This window comes from Amaranthus tricolor, chromosome 4 (genome assembly GCF_026212465.1).
Source record: "Amaranthus tricolor cultivar Red isolate AtriRed21 chromosome 4, ASM2621246v1, whole genome shotgun sequence".
Lineage (NCBI taxonomy): Eukaryota > Viridiplantae > Streptophyta > Magnoliopsida > Caryophyllales > Amaranthaceae > Amaranthus > Amaranthus tricolor.
In genome coordinates this window covers 32,955,023-32,977,246 of record NC_080050.1, presented here as the reverse complement: position 1 = coordinate 32,977,246, position 22,224 = coordinate 32,955,023, and the positions used below count along the sequence as shown (strand labels likewise).

Genomic DNA, 22,224 nt, shown 5'->3' with positions numbered 1-22,224 from the left:
TAAGGAAAATGAAAACAGCCGTTTGTGAAAACTAAAAAGGCTAAAAACTGTCTCTTAAACCAGATTAACAGGGAGTTAGGATTTTCTCCATTACTTCAATGGCCCGTTTGGTAGGATGTAATAAATTGTGGTAATAGAAATGAAAAATTAGTGTAATTTTGGTTGAAAAATCTCTTAACAACCTTGATGGCCATGTTTGTCCCACTTCAATCATCTCATTTTCTTTATAAACTTCATTTCAATGCATTACCATTGAGAGTCGATAGATGTGGTATTAGGTGGTAATAGAAATTTGTAAACAAATAATTTTTTTGTAATCAAAGTTTCATTACCATGGGAATGATATAGAACTTGTGATGAAATTTTATACTATAAATCATTCCCATTACTACCATTTAGTAACATTAACCAAACGGGCTGTAAATGTAATGAAGAGTCCATTACTCTATCTAATTTTAAAGGTATAAATAAATATAATTTTCAGAAACATGTAATAATAAATATATTATATACTAAAGATGAAGCAATAAATAATAATTGTTAAAATAGGGTGATATCACATTTTTATACGTGTAATAAATTTAAATAGTTCGTAGATGAGTAAAATAAATAACAGGTTGATCAATTTTATTTGCCACTTAAAGCCAATATCAACTAAAAAAATTATTTCGTCTAGCGTGGCTCTAAAAGAATGACATGTGTGATTTTTTAGTTTTTCATTAAATTGTATAATGATTAGTTGAAATAATTTCTATAACTAAATCAGTCTAAATCTTAATAAATTATTTAATATCATCTAAATATCTCTGAATTTATTTTGTTTTTCAATTTCTTTAACTGTAATTTATTAAAAGCTATATGATTAATATTTTATTCCCTAATTTATAATTTTAAATTTGTTAATATCAGCTAAATGATTCTTATTTTATTGTTTCTATTCTCATAGTCAATTTATAAATTAGAGTATCTAATTAGTTGAAATAATTTCTATAACTGAATCGGTAAATTTAACGGGTTAAGTATTGATTGATCGTCAAATGTTTGATTGATGTAAATTGGTCAGGTATTTAATTTAGTTAGTTTAAATACTCCAATAGAAAAATTATAAATGACAAGTGCTCTGTTTTTTTAATATATGTAATTATTATTATTATTATGATTATAATTTTAAAATTTTATTTTTTATTCTAAATTAAGTGTCAAATCTGTATATGCAATAAAAAAATAATGGAGAGGATCTAATACATTAATGGGTAACCATTTAGTTTGGTTAGTAACGACCCGATTTCGAAACCCACTATGCGCGTTTTATATAATTTTTTTATATTTCGTTTTTACCCACCCGATAATACCCCAATTCCCAAAGAAACCCTCAAATGACAGACACATCAAGAGCAATGTCCGTCGATATAACTTCCCATTCTCAGGTTTCACTGCCGTCGCCACAACCACAACAACAATCTACTGAGGTTCCACCACCTCTCATCCCCACCACCGGCAGCATTCCCCCTATACCCAATAAGCTTGATGCTACTCCTCAACCCGCTCCCGAATCTCCCGATTTCGTCACCGTTCCTAGCTACTCCAGTAAATTCCCTTATTTTTCTCGTATTTTTACATCTTACCAAGTCTAGAATCAATCAATTTCAATTTTCAGTTTTCAATTTTCAATTCAATTTAATTTATAAAACTAAACCTGGCAGGTTGGTTCGGATGGGATGCTATTCATGAGAGCGAGGTCCGGCATATGCAAGAATTCTTCGACGGGAAATCGTCATCAAAGAACCCTAGTATATACAAGTACTACAGAGATGCTATCATCAACAAGTTCAGGTCCAACCCTTCTAAGAAGCTTAACTTCACCGAGGTCAGACGTACTATTGTTGGAGATGTGGGCTCCATTCGTCGAGTCTTTGACTTTCTTGACACTTGGGGCCTCATCAATTACTCTCCACCCTCAGGGAAGCCTCCATTTAAATGGGAGGACAAGGATAAGGATAAGGATAAAGAATCATCCACCAAGACCAATGCTGCCACTCCTCCTTCAACTCAACCTGATACCAATGCTCGCAAAAACACCAAGCTATGCAGTGCTTGCAAGGTTGCTTGCACCATTGCCTGCTTTGTTTCTGATAAGGTATATTCTATAAACTTAATTACCCCCTCTGTTTTTCTTTGTTGTTGTTCTAGATATTGTATAACTTAGCTTGAAATTAGTTATTGTTATCCTGTTCCTAATAATAGCAGCCCAATTAGACGATTTAGATAATGACTCATCCATCTTCCAGCATACTTTTGCAATGTATTTAGGAGCTTGTAACCATTGTTGTGCTTTGGAATGCGAATGCCTATTCTTGACCTTGCAAATTTGCTTAATCACCGGTCTATTTCTTTCACACATCTACCACCTATCACTCAAGAGAGTCTTTTTTGAGATGATATTTCAAATAGGTTTCCCTTCTGCAACCATATTCCAGATCATGATGTCTCAGATCCAGGGCCGTCTCAAAGAAAGTGGAGGCCTTGTATGGATAATCTAAAAGGGTCCCTTCACTCTTTATATGTAAATTTCTTTTAGTAACTATTGCTTTCAATAATTTTTTGGTTATATTAATATAAATGTTCATTATTCTATTAATATATTTGTTTGCCAAAAAAACAAATCTAAAAACTCAGCATCAAGAGTACTAATAAGAAATACTACCTCTTTCTGATAATTTGAAAAATATATAAAACTCATAGAGTTAATTTTAAACGTGTTCAATTCATAATGATGGAAGTATTAAATTTAAATTAATGTTTCAAAGGTAAAAATTCATATAAATAGAGAATAGTTCTTGATGATTGAAACCATTTTTTTAACAATCAAGTTAATGATTTATGGGTGTAAATTGTGTGCTATTATTAATTTCAAATTACTATATTTGATTAATGAGTACCATAATTTGTCTAAAAATAAGTAAACAAAATAGTAAAGGGCCCACTATATAAGTAAGGAGTTACTCTTGTGAGAGACTGTCTCTCGGTGAGATGACATCAAAACAAGAAATTTATATGCTAATGAGGCATTACTAGTGAATTGGAGGGAGTATTACTTTTTAGTTGAGCTTCATGGTAATAAATGCCAAAAATGTTTTGTACGTGAAGTCTTTTCTTACTTCATGTATATGGTTGTATCATTGTCACATGTACCTAGTTGCAGTCTTCTTTCATATATAGAAAAGAGATTACCCGCTGTGCATACCTTAATGTTTATTCTAATGTGTTGAATAGTCTAATGACCTTCGTAATAGTAGCAATGTCCTCAATAGGGTTTGGTTTCTGGCCATTGAGGAGCCTTTGGTTTTTGATTTTTGTCTTTATTATTGGATTTAACATGTGTCGCAATTATCATTCATACCTAACATCCTCACTTTTACGTGAGTAGTGAGCTAAGGCGCGATTATCCTTTTTGGGCAGTATGACCTGGTGCTCTGTGCAAGATGCTATGTTCGTGGCCATTATCAGGTTGGTGTAAATTCTACGGAATTCAGGCGAGTTGAGATTAGTGAACAAGTGAAGACAGATTGGACTGACAAGGAAACTTTGCATCTGCTAGAAGCTGTACTGCATTATCGTGATGACTGGAAACATGTGGCTGAGCATGTGGGTGGTAGAACTGAGAAAGAATGTGTTGCTCGTTTCATCAAGCTTCCTTTTCAAGAGCAATTTATGGAATCCACATATATGGAAGAGGACAAGAATATGTCAAGTAAGGACCAAGTGAATGCTGAATCCGGAATGGGCCGCCCTGCTAAGACGATGCGTCTTACACCACTCGCTGATGCAAGCAACCCTATTATGGCTCAGGTATTAATTGTTCCTATGTATGATCTTTTAGAGTTAGGAATGTTTTTAGTTCTATCCACTTTAATATTTGACAAAAAATAGTGAGCATCTGGTTATCCTTTTAATCCAAAGCATCTTTGTTTTATGAAGTGTTTAATAACTTGTTTTTTAAGTTTTTTATCGTTCTCCCTCTTCTGTTTAAGTTAGTTTTTAGTTTAAGCTGGATTTTTTGACAGAAATTATTTGTTCCGAAGTTTAAAAAACAATAAGTTATAAGAAACATTACAATAATGGTCAGGGGTGAAAGTTTGGTTTTTGGTTTGGATTCGATACAAATCCAAATCAAACCGAGTAAAATTTGGTTTTGATATTTTCAGTCCAAATTCAAATCAGAATATATATAACTCAAATTGAACCGAACCGAATTTTGAAATACCAATCCAAATTGAACCGAATAGCCGAATTGCACCGATTTGTATATTTTGCACTGAAAATCAAATTTGCATGTATTGTTTCAAAATTATTCTTTCTAAAGCTCTTAAATAGATATCAATAGTTTTAGGGTTTTTAATATGAACAAATAAAAAACTTTAACTAAAAATAAGGGCAAAAATTCAAACAAATAAAATGGAAGATAAACATTTTGATTTTTTCGTTTTTTCGGTTTTGTTGGACGCTAGACCGAGTCCAAACAAAACATCGAATTATAATTAAAATTCAGTCCAAACCAAACCAAATTTAAAATATAGTCACACCAAATTACTTATTCGATTTGGTTTGGTTTGGTGTTCGGTTTTTCACCAAATTACTTACACCCCTAATAATGGTGAATGACTCACATTCGCGGAACTGGCCACAGAAGGCTAATTTTTGTCCACCTTGAGAGCAAGGTGGAACTTCACGCGGTCGGTAATGTGATGACTCGAGTCAAAAGGTCTAAGGGCATTATCGACATTTCACATTAATGTGTCTTTGTATGTTTTGTAATTAGATTAGTTGTTATTTTTAGTTGTCTTTTGGGGCTTAGGCAATATATAGTGCCACCCTTGTAATAATGATTAGCTTTTGAGTATTTGAATAATAAGGAAAAGTCCTTTTGGGAGTCATTGACCAAACTCAAAGTGTCCATTATTGTGTGTTTACTCTCCGGTCTTGGCTCAGGTCTTGGCCAGTCTGTTACAGTTACATGACTTACTTTGGAATTCCACTAAAGTTTGAGACAAGAAGAACTTGAAATAAAATCAATATTATACAAACTGAGAAAGGCGCTACTTGTGATCCCCTCTTGATACTACTATAAGAACAAAGGATAGGAAGAAGATTAAGATGGAAATCATACATGCTAGCTACTTGTTACTACTTCAAGAACAAAGGATAGGAAGAAGAAAGGCGCTACTTGTTCGATGAGGAATCCTTAGTTTCAACTATTCCGTTACCAAAAAGGAGAATTGTTGAAATTACAAGTCAAACAAATCGTTGTAAATCAATCAGTCATTGGCCAGTTTTGTTTTGTTTACTTCTCCATTTAAAGTGATTAAAAACCTATGTAGAACTTTTCAAATCAATTCTATAAAAACATTAAACAAAATATCTTCTTTGTCCAAAGCTATTCCATTCTTATGGTATAAAACAACTAAAATTCATTAGTTTCGAGTTCCAACGTTTTCCACGCCACAATGCCACATTAACAACCATGTGAGTGAATGATTATAAATTCCTATGTATTATTTGCCTATAGATTTCCATTGTTTTACTTTTCTTCAGATTTCTACATTAAAGATGTTCCCATGATCACTGTTAATAAGCACTTGTGTTTTAGGCCGCTTTTTTATCAGCTTTGGCTGGTTCGGAGGTTTCTGAAGCAGCTGCTCGAGCAGCGGTAGCAAATTTATATGAAATGGATCGTGTAGTTGGTAGAAGCAGTGCTCATTTGAGGAAAGTGCAAGGTATTGTCTTCCCTATTGTCAAGTATGTTACACATCGTCTTTTAACTTGTTTTGAACCATATTGGGTGTCAGGTTTGTAATGGCTTAGGTTTATTTAGATAAAGCTAGGTTTACTTCATTAGACGCATGCTTTCGGTAAGCATCACTTCAGTCATAGAAGTGCTATCTCCTCTTGATTAAACTGTTATTACTGTTTAGTTTAATACTAGGTGTCTTTATACCCTTGATGTAATCATTACATTGAATAATAGTGTCAACTAACCCAATAGGCATATAAAAAATTCATCATGCATCTACCTAGCCCTTCAAACATTAGCACATGCTAGGACTACGAAGGGTAATAAATGGTATACTCAAATCTATAATGAAATTGTTGCTGTGGTGGTTATTGTATTGCAAAAGAAGGCTCATTTATTAAGAGCTAATATAAGACAAAAGGATTAGAGAAATTATTTAAAAAATTATAATTTTTCCCTATTGTTTGTTTCGAGAGTGTATGTTGCCTGTGTCCTATACTCCTGTTGTACACACTTAAGCAAGCCATCATCTTATCTCTTCCTTTTGCTTTAATTTTATGGGGATGACTTGGATATTTGTTGTTGATTGGTTCAATGACTTGTTTGATCAACTACTAGCATAGGCTTTTTTGCTAATTGTTAAGCTAACTCTTTTAGCCGACTGTTAATATGTTATGGATATGTGTGGTACATTTTTGTTGTTAATTTTTCGGTGTTTGACCAAGAGTAGTTTTTTGAATGAATTTCAACAATTTGAGAAGTTGAGTAATTTTTGAAAAAGTATGGTCTTTCAGGGTTATTATGAAGTTGAATGTTTGAATTTTGAGGAATAGTGGAGATGGAATTTACAAGGATTTTCTAATCAGATTGGGAAGCATTAGTGTCTTTCATACTGAAGAAAAGAGTGAAGATAGGTGAATGAGTGAGGGAGCAGCGATGGATTAGAATAAGGTTGGGTATATGAAATTATAAGTTAAGGTTTAGGAGATAGAAAATTAAAATATATTACTATAGACAAGGGATATAAGGTCAATATCCAATTTTTTCTAATAGAGAAATCACTGAATGTAACAATACAACTCCCCAAAGAAGTTATACGGAGAGGCTATAATTGTCACATTCTCAATGAGACAGTCTCGCGATGAGACAATGTCAATTGGGATGACTAAATGTACACATACAATCTTGAGGTAATCGATTATAACCTTAAAGTGATCACTTTTTATAGTCCTAAAGTGATCACTTAAGTTCTTAAAATAATCACTTACAATCTTAAAGTGATTGCAAACTTATGGCTTATAGTGATCACTTACAATTTAAAATGATCATTTTTTATATCCTTAAAGTGAGATCACTTACAACCTTAAAATGGTAACTTACAATCTCTGAGTGATTAATTAGAGAAATGAGCTGATTAGGCTTGTCTCATGTTGAGGATAGTCTCAAGACTTTTTGAATATTTATAACTTTCTTATACACTTTAGAATTTACGTGTGACTACTCAAAAATTGTTTCTACTTCTTAAAAAGAGTGTTTGGCCTATTTTTTGTTTCTTTATTTGTGAAACACTTTTAAAAGTAAAAGCTAGGCCAAACACATAGTTAGTAAATAAAGCAACATACTCTTTTGCTTGAACTGATTTGTGCTTTGCAATCACCAACATTTAAGCTGTCTACATTATAAGCCTATCTGCAATAGGAAGCCTATGTTGAATGACCATCCAAAGGATGAAAATGTTTTTGTAGTAGCCATATATTGTTAATATAGATCACCTAGTCCGATGCTCCTTGTTGATACATATTTGATGGAGAAAGGTCTGAGATTGATAAAAACATGCCACCTTCCACTATCAAGTGCACATTTCTAGCATCCAAAATTGTTTTAGGCATTCAAGACATGTATTTGGAGGATTATAATCTTAAACGTGGTGCTGTTTGAATTAGTACGTAATTATATATGAACCCATTTAGCCCAAAGCTTGTCTTTTTTGTGCTCAAGAGCCTATAAAGTTTAGAAATAGCAACTTCATGCCACAACCACACTACAATAATTTTATATTCCAGCCACCACAAGACGTTGCTCCACGCAACAGGATCTATCTTGGACATACCTTAAGAACAAGACCACAAACAATTAAACAACTGAGTCCAAAAGGTTCAAGAATCTAAAAGGACTACTACGACCTATCTTACTGTCCATAAAGCTCACACTAATTAGACAATTATTAGAGAGAAGGATTCAAAAAGCTAGGTTTAGTGGAACAAAAGTATTCGCATAATATCTCATTTCCAAAAACTCTTATCACTTGTGCTCGCCACTCTACCAAGTCCCTGATTTTTATTATTCCACGAGTAATAATGTCCAGCTAATATAGCTCAAACAAGTTAGAGTCACCAATTTAATTTCATGCACATCAACTCTTGCCATTGATTCAATCATCCAAATGTAACACCTAATCAAAGACTTGAATCCCTAGGTTTGATAGCATCCCATAGTTGGTTCTATTATTAATTTTATACTTTCCTTATTCAAAAGTGCACTCCAAAGTAAAACCCTTTGTGGTATGAAACCACAATGTATAATCTGAGCATGGGAGAATTTCGCACTAATGGAGTGGTCATGATAATTCCATGATTCCATCCTACCCAAATTTTATCATTAGCAGCATCAGCATGATAATAGTTACTTACCAATGACACATGGTGCCAACCATTTTGGCTTTTTAGAGCTTTATTTGACTTCATTTGAGCTTCAATTAGAGCAACAATAGAGTTTCTTAGAATTAAGAAAATGGTTCAAAAATTTTTCAATAATACTTCATCCTGAATCGATTGCCATCAACAACAACACAAATGCTAAAGCCTTGATCTCCCGGGTAGTCGTCCACTTGAATTAATCTCCTCCATTTATTTCGGTTTTATACAAGCTCAACTAGTAAATTGTTGTAAATGTGAATTTAATTTATTAAATAAACTTCTAAAATAAAGTTACAAGTTTGTAGTAGAAAAATAAATTACATATGACAATCAAGAACTATGCTTATGTACACCACCGAGAACTCCAAGATACCGATCTTCAAACTCGAACAAAGTAACAAGAAGATTTTGTATTGAACTTGATGTTAATTCTAGGCGAGATGCTCTATCCTAAAACATCATTTTCTCCCTACTACGATGCTTGGGAATATAAATCGGAAATATGTTTCGAGACACAAAAAATTACACTAAATTCCTAGCACAAAGAACTTAGAATGACATGAGATAAACTTAAATGGAAGAAGGTACGGAAAATTACAATCGAGGATTGCAAGTTCTAAGGGCTAGAGAAGAGAAGAAATCAGAAAATACATGTAAGAAATAACCTACAACATGTCTTCTATATTTGTAGAAGAGCCAACACCATTTCATGAAGTAAAATGTCGCTCCATGAAATGCAACATCGATTCACGAACCAATGTCGACATTAAATCAATCTATCCTAATATATTCAGTTAATATGACCATATTAACCGTAGCTAGTTATAGCATAACTAACAAAACCGAATAAAACGAACTTTGCAAATGCAAGCGCGAAAGTCGCGAGTTGCGACTTGGGCAATTCGCGAGCCGCGAAGATGCAAATTCCAAAACAGAAACTTTGTCTTGAAATCTTGCAATCCGCGAAAACCACATTGCACAAAACGGAAACTTTGCAATTTTGGGATATTTAACTTGGTTAATTTATTTAATTAATTTATTTGATTTAGTTAATTTATTATTTTCGATGACCATTATACGCTCTAAATGACAACAATCCTCCTGTATAATCTTTTTCCTCTTTTGCGATCTGTAAACTCCTACCCATTCCATGCATCAATGCCATTGAATTGACACCTAGTATCATGCATCTTTATCCCCTAATGTTCTTCCGGATTGAATTAAGCAGATATATCCAATCAATTGAAGCAGTAGTACACATGGAATAATTCGTTAAACTCACGTCTGTGACACGTTAAAGGCCATGTGTCCATATCTATTCATAAGTCCAATGAAGTCATAAGTATGCCCCTTGACTTTGTTGAGATGGCCAAACCCCGAACTTATATAGGAAGCTTCTTTGGGTTACAATGCTTTTGTGAATAAAGCACTCAATCTAGAGACCATTATACTACCTCGTTTTTCACCTCACGAACAAAGTGACTAAAGGGTCTCAAAGTTGCTTCCCAACATCTGATGAGCGATCAATCCACATTGAATTCAAGACTAGATGTTTGTTCTAGCGTTGAATTGGGTTTCACTCATGGTGTCGAAGATGGGCACAAACCAATTCCATTTTTGAAAACTCAATGGAACTTCTACTCAATGGCTTAGTAAACTGATCCGCCATATTGAGTTTAGTATTCACAGTCAACTTTGATAAGATCGTGCACTAGACTGTGTCTAAGTGCGATATATCTTGACTTACCATTGTATGTTTGACTATACACTCTGTTCAAAGCCGAATCACAACGGATAGCCACTAGTGAAATTGGCTTATCCAACAGAGGGATCTCATACATGAGATTTCTTAACCATTCTGCTTCCTTACTAGCAGATGCTAAAGCAATAAACTCAGAACACATCGTAGAGTCTGCAAAACATGTTTGTTTCTTAGAAGCCCATGATATGGCACCTCCCCCAAACACGAACACCCATCCACTTGTAGAAGAATTATACTTTTTATTGGATGCCTAAGTTGCATTAGAATATCCTTCCAAAACAGGAGGATCTCCACGATAATAGAAACCATATTCCTTAATTCTCTTCAAGTATATAAGTACTCTTCTCACAGCTATCCAATGGAAGAACTAGGTTTTTGAGTAAACCTACTTAATTGTCCCACTACAAAAGCTATATCTGGATTCTTCATATCCTTTTTCACTTCCGTGAAACCACATTGCACAAAACAGAGACTTTGCAAGTTGGGATATTTTTAATTAATTTAATTAGTTGATAAATTTGATTTAATTAATTTATTATTTCGATAACCATTATACGCTCTAAATGACAACATAAATCTGAATTCTTCATATCCTTTTTCACTTCTGGGCTTCCTCACCAGCTTTTCTAAACCTCCAAGTTTGAATTTATCTTTAATTGTTCTCCAATATTCCGTTGTTGCACATATCTTGGCATTTGAAACGATTCTCTTTCTTTTTATCCTCAATATTTTCTACGCCTAAACCATTTTTTATGTCTTTGCTTCGATGTATGTTCGTCAGAGTATGTCCACTCATCCATCTAAGTATATCCGCTACTCCATCTTCCTACAATGATTCTTTCTAACTTTTGATTGGTTGTACAAATTGTTGATGCTACACTTGGTCCATATATATTAAATTTGGCCTATGTAGATTTGCTTATCATATACTAGTAGTTTAACTATTAGAGTAATAAAAAAAATTGGTGGTTAGTGGTAAGGGAAGCTTTAATAATGCATGGGGTTAGAGTTTCAAGTCAACTTATGTTTTGAGAAATTTTCCATCATTTTCTATAGTAATTGACTCAAGAAACGATTGTTGTAATATTTATTTCAATGGTTCAACCAACAACCAAAATTGCATTTGACAGAAGGAAATTCGGGTGTTATATTTAAAAATAAAATAAATAAAATAATAATAAACTTAAAAAATATGAGTAGAAATTTTGGGCAACATTTCCGCTAAAAATTGAGGGCGTGACGGAATGTAAAGCACAATAAAATAACTAAACTCATCCAAGGCATCATTGCCTTTAAAATCTCATATCACGACGGAATGATTCATTGTCAGCTCCTCAAATCATCATGACAAACATGGATCGTGGTTCCAGTGTAACGCTTGAGTTTTAGAAAGAATATAACACTTCAAAACATACAAAACCATAACTACGCAGCGAAATTATGAAAATACAACGGAGGACACAATGCCTTATACCAAAAACATATAAAACCTAAAGTTTACAAATGACATGAAAGAGCTACGAAGTCAAAAGACCAATGCATAACTCGTGTTATGCTTCACACTCATCACTCTCCCCCAATGCAATGCAGAAGAAGCTCCAATACTTGTTACTCCTATCTAGGATGATCCTGCTGCTCAACATCAGACCATATGCCAAATGTATCATTGCAGAAACATCATAGAAAGTGATAATAAATTAGACCTGATCAAACAACGGGCCGGGCCGGGCCTAGAGTAAAAATGCTGCCCATTGTTGCGGGCTTGGCCAAAGCACGGGCCGAAAACTTCCTGCCCAAACCCGTAATATGCGGGCTTGCGGGCTTATATTTTATATTATTTATACATAATTAAAAACACAAATTACAAATAATTGAAATACACAAATACAATTGTTACATATTATACATAATTTAAAACACAAATTAAAAGTAATTGAAATAAACAAATACAAAATAATCAAAATATTTAACTAATTAATGAATTGACAATCGTCATCTTCACAATCTACCTCTTCTTCCTCCTCTTCAGCATTAAAAATGGTAGACCGACCTTGATGCAATATAGAAAAAAAGTGTTAGCATATGAAATAATCAAAATATGTAACTAATTAATTATACATTAAAGCAAAATAATAACTTACCCAAACATAAACCCTTTGCACGTAGCCAATCTTCATAACAAGCAAGAGATGCAATCGTCATTGATGTTAGAGAAGCCCTCCAAGGATTAATCAATTTCTTACCCATACTAAAAGCCGACTCGGAGGAACGGATGATATAGGAATAGCTAGGATGTCATGAGCTAATGCCGCAAGTTGTGGATGTCTAGGTGCTCCACTATTTTTCCACCAACATAACACATCAAGAGGACTCTTATGATCAACATTCTTTTCTTCCAAATAAAGATCAAGTTGTGATTTTTCCACCACACTTTGTTCTTTTGTAGTCATCCAACTGCTATAATTAGCCATCCTATCACTACCAATAGGAACATGCATATTTGTCTCCCCACCAACCTCGCCACTTTGACCAATATCCTCACCATCCACATCCCTATACTCCTTTAGCAAGTCACACAAAATGGCTCTCACTTCCGCCACTTTCTCCTTAGCTATCATTTCTCCATAAAGAACGGTGTAACAATACTCAACAAATTTAAGCTTATAACGAGGGTCCAAAACACAAGCACAAGACAATAACATATTATAATCCGACCAGTACTTGTCAAATTTCTTTTGCATTTCTTTTACCATATTAATCAAGAATGAATGAGGACCATTTGCAGTTTCAAGTAGCATGCATTGAATATCCCAAACCCCCTTGAAATAAACATTTGAAGTTGGTGTTGTAGAGGCAGAGAATTCATTAGTGATATTGTAAAAAACCTTTAAAAAGTCACGAATCACCAACACTTTGTGCCATTCATCATCATCAAGTAAATACATTTTTATTTCAATATCCTTTTCCACCACATGATCAATGGCCGCCCGAAAATAAAGAGCACGATCAAGCATCAAATAAGTTGAGTTCCACCTAACACAACAATCACCACGGATTCTTTTCTTACCATCTAAATGATAAGTTTGTTGAGCAATCTGGTAGAACTTCTTTTTCTTAGGTATCGAATGCCTAAAATGTTTGCCAATTGATCTAATCTTTTCCACGTCATCATCAATAAGTCTAAGACCGGCTTGTACAGTCAAATTTATGATGTGACAACAACAACGAATTTGGAAAAAGTCACCAGAGAACAAAAGTCCTTTACCATTCCTCACAAGTTGTCTCTTTATTTGACTCACCATTGTATTATTGTAGGTCGCATTATCTAATGTAAAAGAACCTACTTTACCATCTATTTTCCATTTAGACAAACAAAGATAAACATCCTCCGCTATAGTAATACCATCAAATGGAGGTATTAAAGCTCAAAATCTAATGATTCTTTTTTGCAACTTCCAATTCCTATCAATCCAATGAGCAGTTATACAAATGTATTCATCTTGTGTATGATCATTTCTCCAATTATCAGAAGTAAAACAAATCTTTCCTGATGCATTTTGCATGTCTAACTCCACAATTTTTCTTTCCTCATCATAGTGTTTCAATGCATCCCTTCTAAGTGTGTGTCTACTCAAAACTTTATAGCTAGGACAAGCAACAACAAGCATGTTTTTAAAGCCGGGCTCTTCCCCAGTAGAAAATGAATGAGCACCAGCAACTACATACATACAAATAGCTTTCCTAAGTTCTTCATGATCTATTTTAGGATTTTTTAAGGACATGGATTGTCCTTGACAAATGGTTTCAGTCCCTATCATGAAGGTTTTTAACGACCTATGATTTTTAGCAACACATTTTTCAAGATGTCTTTTTAAATGAGAGGTTCCATTTCGAGATTTTGCTGTAAAAACTTGCTTACAGTGATTGCATTTTGCTTTTGTTTCGCTTTTATCATCTGATTCAATCCTCTTCATCTCATTCCAAACAATTGATTGACGATTCCGTATGTCCCCTTCATCTACTTCGTCATCATGTACATCATCAAGAATTTCAAGATCTTCCACTGGACGCTTTTTGCTATTTGCAGATTTTTCCATTATTTTCAGATCAAGTACTACAATCAATTAATCAAGAAATACAACTCAGAATAATAATTGGAATAAATTAACTAATATATCAGAAATAATATTTATACCAGAAATATTTATATACCAGAATCACAGACAGAATCAAATCAATACATACATACTAAAATTTCTAACAAATAGCATTCCAAATAGACAGAATCACAGAATGTAAGAAACTAAGAATCAAATCAATACCTTAATTAAGAGAATCTTAATCAACGATTTTACCCAGACAAATTCTTCAAAACAAATTAAATTCTTCAAAACAAATTAAGAGAATCTTGATTAAGAGAATCAAAACAAAACTGCCGTTTTAATCGAAGATTCGAAGTACACTAATTCTTCAAAAACCAGACAAATTCAAAGTGTCAAACAAATTCAATCGAAGTACACTAATTCTACTGCCATTTGAATAAATTCGTGGAGATGGAGAAGGAAGTCTTTTGAATATTGAAATTGATAATTTTAAAAGAAAATACTAAATAGAATTAGTGAATTACCTTGATGAAGATTTTTGATTGAGTTTGAGTCTTTGAGAGTTGAGAGCAGTGAGATGAGAATGAGAGGCGTGAGCCGTGAGCGTGAGTACTGAGAGTGAGAGTAGGGTTTAGTGATTTGAGAGATGAGAATGATACTACTTCTTAGGCCATATTCCATAAGCCCATAATCTTTTATTTCTTATTTCTGTCTACTAGTACTACTAGGGCAACATACCTCCTTTCGGGCCGGGCCGGGCCAGCCCGCGGGCCAAAAGCAAATCCCAAACCCGTCCCAAAAAAAATCGGGCCACTTATTGTCTGCCCAAACCCGCCCATCGGGCCATATTTTGGCACCCAAACCCTCACCTTTTCGGGCCGGGCCACCCATGATCACCTCTATAATAAATCAAACATAAACACAATCAGATACACGTCAGTAACTAACACCAAATATAATAAGGTCAACAGAGCTTACATTATGTTATACAACTGTATAAAGATGATTTTGTAAAACACAAAGCATGTCTACCTTAAAGTAAGTGTGATCATAGTATATCTTTGGGATTTTTAACTACCATGAGGTAACTCAACTTAGGCATAATCTTTCTATGAAGGAAAACCCTTGGGGTTCGCAAGACTCACAGGGCACTTCTCACTAGCATAAACTATTTTATCAAGGAAGACCTTGGGCTTTGCAAGACCCACGACTATCTCAAATATAACCTTCTATCGATGAATAAACTTTCTATCGATAATATCCTTAGGGAGACCCAGCAGTAACTCAAATATACTCTTGCTATCAATGAGAACCATGGGGTTTGCAAGACCCATCGGTAACTCAAATATACTTTTGCTATCGATGAGAGCTATGAGGTTTGCATGACTCACCGGTAACTCAAATATACTGTAACACCCCGGCCCCTCGGACCGCTGGTGACTACTCATAGAGACTGTAGACTGGCCCCACAAACCAACACAAGTCTTTCCAGCGCACTTTGGCCTCACTCGTGCGCACCCGGGAACACTTCCCAGGAGGTCACCCATTCTAAGATTGCTCCCACCAAGCACGCTTAACTGTGGAGTTCTTAGCAAATGGGCTCCTTGGAAAAGAAGATGCATCTTATTGATATGAGTAGTCTATCAATCTTTTTTTAAGCTAAATCTGGGGTATTACACTCACCCCCACTTAAGAATACAACGTCCTCGTTGGACCGTAACCTCAGGATCTTTTCCCCACTAGGTTCACTGAACACTATCAGTCACGGTCGCAGGGTTGCTCTGATACCATTTGTAATACCCTGGCCCCTCGGACCGCTGGTGACTACTCATGGAGATTGTAGATTGGCCCCACAAACCAACACAAGTCTTTCCAGCGCACTTTGGCCTCACTCGTGCGCACCCGGAAACACTTCCCAGGAGATCACCCATCCTAAGATTACTCCCCACCAAGCACGCTTAACTGTGGAGTTCTTAGCAAATGGGCTCCCTGGAAAAGAAGATGCATCTTATTGATATGAGTAGTCTATCAATCCTTTTTAAAGCTAAATCTAAGGTATTACATATACTCTTGCTATCAATGAGAACCACGAGGTTTGCAAGACCCATCGGTAACTCAAATATACTCTTGCTTTCAATGAGAACCATGGGGTTTGCAAGACCCACTGCTAATTCAAATTTAAACTTTTTATCGATGAGAAGTCATTACGATTCTGAGTAAACATAGTCTAATCTTTCATTAGAGAGGAGTCATTTTGACTTCAAGTAAACATAAGCCTTTCTTCATCCGTAAGGGGGTTGTTCTCATCTCTTACTAATACTTCCATTCTACGCATCAACATCATTCTAAATTCAAGGGTATCATTATCAATTGCTATTCATATATAATGCACTTGCTTGTACTTTATAGTTCCAATACAATGCATATAATCATTAATTATCGATAAATATTAAAAAAAATAAATTATTGCGTGCACGTACCTTTAATTGCAATTGCAAGAAAACAAGTTATCAAAACCACCAAATATGAGGTTCTTAAGCTTCTCTTATGAACTGAGCACCTATGCACGTTCGAGTATGACTAATAAGTCTACTTATCCTCATATAAGAGTCGCTTACTCTAAAAGAATGCACCCTAATACCATTAGAGCGAGTTGTAGTTCATGCTATAAAGAAAACTAGCCAAATGAGGTTTGCTTACTACTATACCAATAATTCTAATCTAATCACTACGTACGCTTTTCACACAATATTTACAAGAAAGTATGTTCTAAAGAGCAAGACTAAACTATATATTTTGCATTGTCATATTAGTATGAATTAGTAGACGTAAGATTGAATAAAGTAATATATTACATATAATGATAATGACAATACCCAAGGTAGTAAGTTAGTAATGATATGAAATCTATTTCACCACATTATTCAAGGTTCGTAGTAACTACAAGAAATTACTTATATCGCTCACAATATTAAGAATCCTTTTTTTTTTTTGTACCAAGACTATACAACTTACAACAACGATTAGTTTAAGTAATATTGACAATTAATTTAATTCTAAAGTACAATGAAAATAATATCGACTCATAACAAGAACTGCAAAAGCCCATTATCAGCTCTTAGTAATCAAATAAAATTAATTAACAATCACTATTAACTAACACCTCTTAATGGTATTAAGAATATAAACTACCATTAACAAAAATAATAATGACAATTAACAATCACTTTTATTTTATTTTATTTTATTTTTTTATGACCAAGAATCCTAACCATTACTAATAACTAATACTACCACCATTCATCTACAATAGCACATACACAAAGCTTAAACAAGGACGTTAAATTTATAAATCACCATCAAAACCAAAAAAATGTAGTACATATTATTATTTTCATCCTAATATAAACCCTAATTTTTCCATATTATACATATTATTTTCATCCTAATATAAACCCTAACTTTTCCATATTCAAATCACCACAATCACTTAAACCCATGACAAAATTCAAGTTATCATACCCAAATTTAACAAGGATAAACACTAAATAACAAGAAATTAAATATCAAAATATACAAAATCAAATTGGGTAAGAGATTGCTCACAAAGGGCTGAGAATATGATGGAAAAAGTAAAGAGCTTTAAGTCATGTGAGAGGGGGGTGCCGATGGTGGCGGCAACTGGTGTTGGTGGTGGGTGTTCATGGTGTTGAGGAAGGGAGGTGAAGAAGAAAGAAAGAAAGAGATGGAAAATGAGGAGTATGGGTTTAGGGGTTTTTATTTATTTATTAATTTTTCTTTCTCTTTTTCTTAATTCAACATCCTAACTCATCTATATAATCACATATTTACTTACAAGCCCAAATTAAGACAACTTTCAATATTCTAGAAAAATTTTGAATTACAAGTATAAGTTTAATTTGAACATCTTTATTTGAGTAATTATAATATAATCTTAATATGAATATGTAGACATTCATATACATATATAAATAATCGATATAAACTAATTCAAAATAATTATTAAAATAAAAAAATCTCTAAAAATCATTATTTCAAATATATAATAATGTAATAAAATGACGGGGTGTTAGACATTTAGCAATCACGTTACCCGAAGTTGTATGCTCAAGGATACTTGGAAGCCAAAATATACCTCATTGATTTATCAACTATCTTATTCATGTTTGTAGTAGGAGAATGATTGAAATATAAATTGTAGTGTTTGGGACAAGGTAGAAACTGAAATGGAGTTGATGTGAGGTGGAAGGCCATTCAGATTTTTAAACCACCTTGCTAGCCATTAGCAATTTGATCAAATTTCTCTTGAGGTAGTTTACTTACTTGATAGATCGAGAAGTTAAGCTTGGTAGGCAAAAATGGGGTTTGACAACAAATGTTGTTCACACGAAAACTATTCCTTTAGTATCTCCTCTTGCTGCTCGTACGCCTCCTTCAGTTAGTTGCTTATTGGGAGATCGAAATAAAGATTGGATCTGAAATGAAGTAGTAAAACAAAGGTCAACTAAGCAGTGGCGACTGTTAGATATAAAGGAAAGGTTGGTGATTTGGTGAGAACAGAATGGGAAAGGGTAACAAGCGAGATCACATTTGATGTAGCCTTCAGATAGTACCTATCACTTAGATGAGTGAGTGTTCCAAAGGCACATAAGGCACAATTGAGATTCCATTTCTTATTATGGATAAATGAACATCTAAGGATAAAGGAGAGGTATATCGAAAGAACGATATGATTACAAGAGTGAAAATTACATGATAAAGAGATTTTGAGCATCATAAGTCCCTATGCAATGCAAGTGGGGATAGAGGATTCAATAAAAAGGAAGTTTTGGGAGGATATTGATGATATGGTGCAAAACGTATGAACAACTCTACATTAGAGGGATTTGAATGGGCACGTAGGGGTATGTCATAGTGGCTATGAACGCATCCATGAAAATTTTGGCTATAGAACTGGGAATGTAGGAGTCTATTTTTGATTTTGCTCTCTTATACATTTTGTTGGTTACTAACACATAGTTTAAGAAGAGAGATATCCACTTAGTGACTTTTAGAACTATAGTAAACACAACCCAAATTGACTACCTTTTGACAAGGATAATAGATAGAAGTAATTTCCTAATCTGTAGAGTGATTTCATGAGAGTGTGTAGCTATCCAACATAAAATCCTTATTTTAGATTTTCCCCTTCAAGCAAAACCAAAGGTAAAGAAAGCCAAAAAGGAACGTAGGGTTAAATAGTGGAGATTTAAAGAAGAAGTTGCTAGGGTTTTTGTCGTGAAAGTTGTTAAAAAGGTTGATTGAAAGATGACTTCGGATGCGGATGATACCTGGACAAATGTGGAAATTTGCATCACCCCAATAATTAAGGAGATTTTAGGTGAATTAGGAAGTATTGTTATAGTAATGATGGCTATTACGTGGTGGAATGAGGAGGTCAAGGAGTCTTCAAGGAAAGAAAAAAATATCGTCTTGCATTAGCAAAATGTAGGAATGAGAAAAACATTGCAAAGTATATCAACATTAAAACAAAGACAAAAGTCGCAAAGATTTTTAAAGAGGTGTTCGATCAACAAGATTCTAATGACTAAGAGAAAGATATTTATAGGATGGCAAAGAGGAGGCAAACAAAAACTAATAACTTAGGTGTAGTAAAGTGTATTAAGAATAAAAATAAGAACATTTTAATTCATGATGGAACATCAAGGATCTATTGTTGTTGAAGACACAACAATCATTCCCTTGGAAAAATAAAACAAGATTTTATGCGAAAAATACAAAAATTAGAGGTGGAGGGTGCTTGGAAGAAAATGAAACTAAAGAAAGAAGTTAGGCCAGATGGTATACCTATTTAGGTATGAAGATGCCCAGGGACGATTGGAGTAAATTAACTAACCGATCCATTCAATGAGATTTGAAGGACAAATAAGATACATTTGGAGAAGAATTACTCTAGTGCTCAATCACAAGAACATGGGAGATATCCTAGATTGCTCCAACTACCGAGGAATAAATCTCATGAGTAATACTATGAACTTATGATAAAGAGAGAGAGAGATATGTATGAGGAGATATATACCGGTAGAACTAATTTGGATTTATGCTATAGAGATCTACAATTGAAGTAGTTTATATTTTGAGAAAAATAAGGGAGTAGCCCATGGTTTTTATTGATTTGAAAGCATACGACAAGGTACCAAAAGAAGTACTTTGGTAGGCAATAGCAAAGGATATTCCAAGAAGCATATTAATATAGTACAAGATATATATCGTGTGAAGACAAATGTTAGGAGATGTGGAAGGGTAACAAAGGATTTCTCAGTCACATTTGGCCTTCATCAAGGCTCGAACCCACGCCTCTTTCTTTTTGTAGCGATCCTGAATGAGATAACTTAATTAATACAAAGAGGAATGCCTTAATGCATGTTGTTTGCCAACGATATTATGTTGGTAGATTAGATTGGGGAAGGGTAAATGCTAAGTTAAAACGATGGACACAAGAGTTAGATTCACGAGATTTTTAACTAAGTTGTAGTAAGACGGAGTACATGAAGTGCAACTTTAATACAAATGAGATAATGAGATACTATAAAGTTTGAAGACAAAGACGGAGTACTTGAAGTGCAACTTTTATATAAATCGTTTAAGATGGTTTGGATATGTGCAAAGACGGGATATTAACAAACCGGTAAGGAAGATAGAAAGTTAAAACTCGAGGGGCTTAAAATGAGGGCGTGGAAGACTGAAGATGAGTCAAAGAGTAAGGGTAGAAAGGAGTATGAAAGATTTAGACTAACGTATTGAGATTGTAGAAAATCGGGCATGATAACTTAACACTATGCTGGACCATCTCGAGAGAGAGAGAGGGAGAGGGAGTGCTTTTGGTGTTATGGTGTTTGGATACTTATTGCGAATCTATTAGTCTGACACTATATAAAGGTAGAGGCTCATATTGGTCCTATATACAGGTATTTTTAATCATCCACTCTCCATTGATTACAACATCTAAAAGAACTTGACAATTTAGTAAGTTGGTTATTTGGGCTCAATAGAAACATGTTTGTACTGTACCTGATGAGAGTTCATATAAATTATATAATGTATGATCCCTTTGGAATAATTGTTTGGTCATGTATGATATAGTTTCATTTTCTGTGTACTCTATTGTTTCTGGTGGATGGCTTCTTTTCTCAGCTGTATTGATTTTGCTTTACCTATTGTGATCCAGACCCTACTGTTGAATCTAGTGGCGGTTTCTCAAATCTCACGATAGAAGAAGCTCATGTAGAGGCAGAGTCCCTACTCAAGCAGGAAGAGGATGAATTTTTAAAGTCAGTAACTACCATTATCGAAGTTAAGGTCAGTGTTGGCTAGCCTGAAACATACACTTGTAATGTATCTATATGTATCTATGTATGTATGTATAAATTTGTATATATTTCCAAGAAATGACTATTGTTGTGTTGCTTTTTAGATGAAGGAGGTGCTAGATAAGATCGGTCATCATGAAAAATTGGATTTGCAATTGGAAAAAGAATGGCGCCAGTTGGATCAAATGAAGCATCAGCTTTTCTTAGATAAACTCACTCTTTTATTACACAAGGCTGCTGCAACTAAATCGACAGAATTGCCTCCATCTAGTTGAGCTTAGTTTGCGCGTTTAGTTATTAATTATTAGTTGTATTCTTGTAGTTTCAAGTAGATGGAATATCTGATATGTAATTAAGTAGTTTTCTCTCATTTTGATTAAATGTCCCATTTAGTTTCGATACATAATATCAATCATAATTATTTTCTAATTGGACATCTTTAGAGGCTAAGCTTTCCTATCTAGCAACTCTTCGGTCTTCA

The 22,224-nt window shown here is 34.1% G+C and overlaps 1 protein-coding gene across 1 annotated transcript; it reads left to right on the top strand.

Moving 5' to 3' along the window:
• Nucleotides 1-1,353: 1,353 nt before the first annotated feature.
• Nucleotides 1,354-22,179, top strand: LOC130810193 (SWI/SNF complex subunit SWI3B). Its single transcript, XM_057676167.1, has 6 exons — nucleotides 1,354-1,587; nucleotides 1,704-2,137; nucleotides 3,460-3,849; nucleotides 5,648-5,774; nucleotides 21,602-21,732; nucleotides 21,848-22,179. Exons 1-6 carry the CDS (start codon nucleotides 1,377-1,379, stop codon nucleotides 22,016-22,018), a joined length of 1,464 nt encoding a protein of 487 aa, XP_057532150.1. The 5' UTR covers nucleotides 1,354-1,376; the 3' UTR covers nucleotides 22,019-22,179.
• Nucleotides 22,180-22,224: the final 45 nt, after the last annotated feature.

What these genes read in the sequence shown, in the direction of transcription:
- LOC130810193 (XM_057676167.1), top strand. Translation starts at nt 1,377, where the DNA reads ATGACAGACACATCAAGAGCAATGTCCGTCGATATAACTTCCCATTCT. An exon ending in CACCGTTCCTAGCTACTCCA is followed by an intron (nt 1,588 to 1,703) that starts GTAAATTCCCTT and finishes TAAACCTGGCAG; the next exon opens with GTTGGTTCGGATGGGATGCT. An exon ending in GCAACCCTATTATGGCTCAG is followed by an intron (nt 3,850 to 5,647) that starts GTATTAATTGTT and finishes CTTGTGTTTTAG; the next exon opens with GCCGCTTTTTTATCAGCTTT.